This window comes from Montipora foliosa, chromosome 7 (assembly GCF_036669935.1).
Source record: "Montipora foliosa isolate CH-2021 chromosome 7, ASM3666993v2, whole genome shotgun sequence".
Lineage (NCBI taxonomy): Eukaryota > Metazoa > Cnidaria > Anthozoa > Scleractinia > Acroporidae > Montipora > Montipora foliosa.
The window spans coordinates 21,042,361-21,047,360 of record NC_090875.1 but is presented as its reverse complement, the minus strand read 5'-3'; the positions used below and the strand labels follow the sequence as shown (position 1 = coordinate 21,047,360).

The 5,000-nt window shown below is 36.1% G+C and overlaps 1 protein-coding gene across 1 annotated transcript in view; it reads left to right on the top strand.

Annotated features, from left to right (window-relative positions):
- Positions 1–5,000, top strand: part of LOC138011297 (protein lifeguard 4-like) — an 11,545-nt gene that overhangs the window by 4,399 nt on the left and 2,146 nt on the right. The window contains exons 4-6 of the mRNA XM_068858262.1: positions 853–886; positions 3,121–3,238; positions 4,113–4,158. Coding sequence (XP_068714363.1) covers positions 853–886; positions 3,121–3,238; positions 4,113–4,158 — 198 coding nt within the window. The remainder of the gene's footprint in view (positions 1–852; positions 887–3,120; positions 3,239–4,112; positions 4,159–5,000) is intronic.

The following is a 5,000-nucleotide window of genomic DNA, read 5'->3' as shown; positions in this document are numbered from 1 at the left end:
AGAATCTTCTTGTTTGTGATGTAATGATAATTACTTTGTATCAGTAAAGGAATTCCACATTACCATCTTCTGTTTAGAATCATCTTTGTGATGTAACGATAATTAATTTTTATCAGTAAAGGAAATTATTCCACATTACCATTTTCAAGTTTTATGTTCGTGGTTAACTAAAGATTTCCCCTAAACACCCTAAAATAATGTGATATGGCCCCTTTAACATTTTGTGTAACCCTTTGACCCCTGAAATTGCCCTTGTTGATAAGAAAAATCGTCTGGTGTTAGAGTAAGATATGTACTGTCTTCCTCTTATAGGAGTACACCTGTAGGTACACTTCTACAGTAGTAATAATGCATGGTTTTAAAGTCATTCCACAACACTGTTGATTAAAATATTTGTCTTGCATTAAAGAGAGGATCTGAACGGATTATGCCTCTAGCCAAACTATCATTCTTATTTTCCAAGACACATCTTGAAGTGAATAGTTTGTCTTTTCACACAAAAAGCATTAAATCTGATTCCTGTCTTTGTACTAAAAGGCAAATTTAACAGAGATACTTCAAATGTGATGTAATTTGGCACTGATTAAAATCAGCAAGTCTTGGCTGTAGACAACAGGTGCAGTAATGAGAAATGCATCTTTTTGCATAATATTATGTTATTTCTAGGAAACCAAGAGCGAACCTGTTGAAAATAATATACAGAGTGCTTATGTTCTCTGTATCATTCAATCGCATGCAAAAATTCAGCTTCTTTTGAACAAAATTTTTTAAAAAAAGAAACAACTTGAAGACAAATTGAGGTGGTTTTTGTCCAAAATTCTCCAATTTAAAATATTTTTCATTATATTTCAGACACTTTCCGAGGCCTACACCATTGGAACGTTAGGTAAGTATCAGTAATATTGTTTCCTTTGACATGTTTTGGAAAAAATAACTGTCTTTATTATGAAATACCAGGTGAGCTTTCATGTGAAAACATGGTATCATCACATGTGAAAATAACGTGACATTGTTATCTTCACTTGTCAAAAGATCACCATTACTATGATTACATAATAAACCGTGCTGTGCCGTGCCGTGCCGTGCCGTGCCGTGCTGTTGTTCTATGTTAGGACTACAAAAACATTGAAGTGAAATGGTTTGGCATTTCATTGGTGGTATATTTATGTAATAAACAGAACATTACAACTGTACATGTCCCCTTGGAGATAAGACTTTCTCTTCTTGTGCTGAAAAACTTTTCACTCATTCGCTGTGCTCACTTGTGAAATTTCTTTCAACAATGGCGAAGGGAAATCAAATGCTGATATCACATGAAGATGATGATAAATCCTTTAAGGCCATATGCGTAGGCTCCACTCTGGTTCAAAACAAAGCAACTTCATAACGGTACACTTTAAACAGAACAGGTTATAGTATCTGATTGCAGTAAGTTAAATAGAGGATATTACATGGCCGCTTGGACATATGAAATTTCTCTTCTCGTGTTGAAAAATATTCCACTCATTCGCTGTGCTCAGTTGTGAAATATTTTTCAACACAAGAAGAGAAATTTCATATCTCCAAGCGGCCATGTAGTATCCTCTATTTAACTTACTGCAATTAGATGCTATAACCTGTTCTGTTTAAAGTGTACTGTTATGAAGTTGCTTTGTTTTGAACCAGAGTGGAGCCTACGCATTTGGCCTTAAGGAGGCTCGAAAGGGTTTTCAGCTGAGCGCGCGCGCGTAAGCCACACACGCAATTCGTAAGCTGCTTGCGTCAGCTCATGATTCAAATGGGTCACCAGAAATAAACAAATACCGCTAATTTCGCTTACCTTTCTCCAATTCCTCTATACATGGAATATAAATAGACATCTCCTATTCACGAAAACTACGAAAATTCTACTTAAACGGTTTAATAGCCACTTGAATCCGTTTGTGTTGACCTGTAGCTCCACTCGCGCGCGGACTCGAATGAGCGGGTGACGCATGCGTAAATGCTGATCTTGTAACCCCCTAATTTTTCCTGATTTTGCAACTTTACTCGTTTATATCTCTACTTCTGGACGGTGAATTTTTTTTATTTTTTGCATGTTAGCTTAGATTAACTTAAACCGTTTGTCTTTCAAATTTAAAAAAATTCTGTAGGTGAAAAAAAAAATTAGAGACACAATTCAAAAAAACTTATTTTTCTGAAAAACTGACCTACAGATTTTGTTGAATTTTAAATATTTTAGAGAGTATTTCTAACAGTATCTGGTAACGCTGAATGGGAAAATTTCACCGTCCCGTTTCTTCAAAAAGGACAACATATGTTGATTTTAAGGCTCAAAGAAATGCCTAATATCGTTGCCATGGTAACATTATTTTGGAGGAAAACATAATGTGAGAAATCTACGATAGGTACTTAATACCCTGGCCAAATTTCGTCTTGATATGATTGCCCTAACTGTATCTAAGGACAGAATATGTTTATTTGTTTGAAAAAAGGAGAAACTATTTCGAGCCTCCTTAAAGGATTTATCATCATCTTCATGTGATATCAGCATTTGCTACTTATTTCTCCAATGAGTTCTGTTTTTGGCCATCTCCTTTGCATTATTTCATCCTTTATACATGTAATAACCATCAGCTTCAAGTCCCTTTGAACTGTCTTGAATTTGTGCGGCCAGTCCTCGGTATACCTTTTGAACTCATCTACAGTAACCACATTAATTTTCATTCTTACCAGTATGTGAAAATGTGTGAAATAAAATCAATCAATCTGCCAGTTTAGGTTTTTACCACGTTGCATGACTGTTGTTATTTGTCACTTTCAAATGCTTAGAGGGGAGTGCCTGTGAATTACTTTTGTCTAGCATTACATGTATCCCTTTGACTCCAAGGAGTTATGATCATTACATAAATTCTCCTCACAATTTCAATGAAATGTCAGTCTGATAGGTATTAGGAATGAAGAAAATTATCAGCTATAAAGGAGGTGTGATCTTGATAAATCATGACTACTCAACAAAGAAATCCATGGTACTGGTTAGGAGAATGGCTATTTTGATCATGCGAATGAAAGGGTTAAATGAAGCATTAACATTTTCTTTTCATTTCATAATCTTTACTTTTGATAATTATTTTGTTTCAGTGACTTTCTATGATCAAGTGCTAGTGTTGGAGGCATTTTTTCTTACCGCAGCAACCACTGTGGCTCTGACTGTATACACGCTGCAAAGCAAGAAAGACTACAGTTCTTGGGGAGCGGGGTAGGTTTGCTCACTGAGGAAGGGGTGGGTTAATTTGGTTAAAATTGAAAACTTACTTTAGGAATGAGAGTGTTTAACCTATTGACTCCCAGGGGTTCCCCGGTTTAGGCCGGTTTGCACATCAAAGGGTTAATGGCGACATTGAGTTAGTGATTAATTAACCCATTGCCTCTCAGAGGTTCCCCATTGACGAGTAAAATCGTCTGGCATAAGTCTGGCCAGTTTAGGCCGGTTTGGACGTCAAAGGGTTAAAATTTACCTGAAACAATAAGCCAAGTAAGATCACAAGGGAAATGAATCATCTTGAGCAAGAATCAATAGGAAATGATTTTGTGGTCTACAGGACAGAAACATTAGTAACCTTCAGAAGGCCCCTCTTTGTGGATTCACCTTACGTTCATACATATCCTGTGAATCCATACCTTTTTTAATCCAATCTTTAGAGTGGAAAGGATTGAATATGCGAAGAATTTGGAATAATGCGGACGACCAAATCTCAATATTTTCAAATCCGATGATGTTGCAAACTCATATCCAGTCTTTATCGTGTAAAAATTCAACATGGCCGCTGAACGAAATGCCATCGCTTTTCTTGACACCAACCCACACGCCTAATGGCGCATTCTCTGTTGATAATAGTCACAGAGCAGTCCTGGACACTACATTACAAGTGGACGGGAAACTGAATCCGCAGAGAAAATGTTGCGGGTCGTCAAAAATATGCAAATACCTGTACCTATGGAGGGGGCCTAAGAAAAGAATGCACAGTTATTAAAGTGGACTCTGAAATATAATTTATAAACCTCATTTTTGTCCCAAACATTTTTCAACTGGATTGTGCAATCATAACATTGGAATTCTTTTATTCTCTAAGGCTGTTTTCCCTCTTGTGGATCCTCATTTTGGCTGGCTTTCTGCAGGTGAGTTTGCTATGTGTAAATCTCTTACCAGTGAGGATATGGTGAGAAAATTACCCTAATTTAACTTGCCCTATTTGTGACAAGTGATATAGGACATTTTATTTTATGCATTTCTTACAACAGCCTGTAAAATTTGCTCCAGGGTGCTTCTGGCATTAGTCAGAGTAAAAATCTATTAAGTAGACCTCACTCAGAGGAGTGAGTGGATTAAGCAGTGGCAGTGATTTGGGCTCCGAAAAACGTCCCTGCAAAAATGTAAAAGTAACTTTCCCCTAATCCAACTGTTTTGCTATTACTCCATCTCATCGGCATTGCACACTTTGGGCGGAGTATCCAACTCTGTTGTCATCATGAACTGTTTTGAACTCAAAATTCAACTGGTTTTAAAAAATTTGAACCAGGAAAAATTGTAACCACAACATATACACATCAAAAGCTTCAGGTGTTGTTTTGAAGAATATGACATAGAAACGTTGCACATGCGTGCCACAGAGTTCTCCCCCTTTTGCACATGACAATGTGGCATTTCCCCTCCTACATGGTAGTGATGAGATGATGGTGACGATGGTAGTGATAGTGATAACGATGACGATTATGGTAGTGATGATAGAGAGAATGATGATGATGATGATAATGATAATAATGATGATGGTAATAATGATAATGATAATAAGTATAATGATAATGATGATGATGATAATGATAATAATGATGATGGTAATAATGATAATGATAATAATTATAATGATAATGATGATGATGATGATAATGATAATAATGATGATGGTAATAATGATAATGATAATAATTATAATGATAATGATGATGATGATGATAATGAT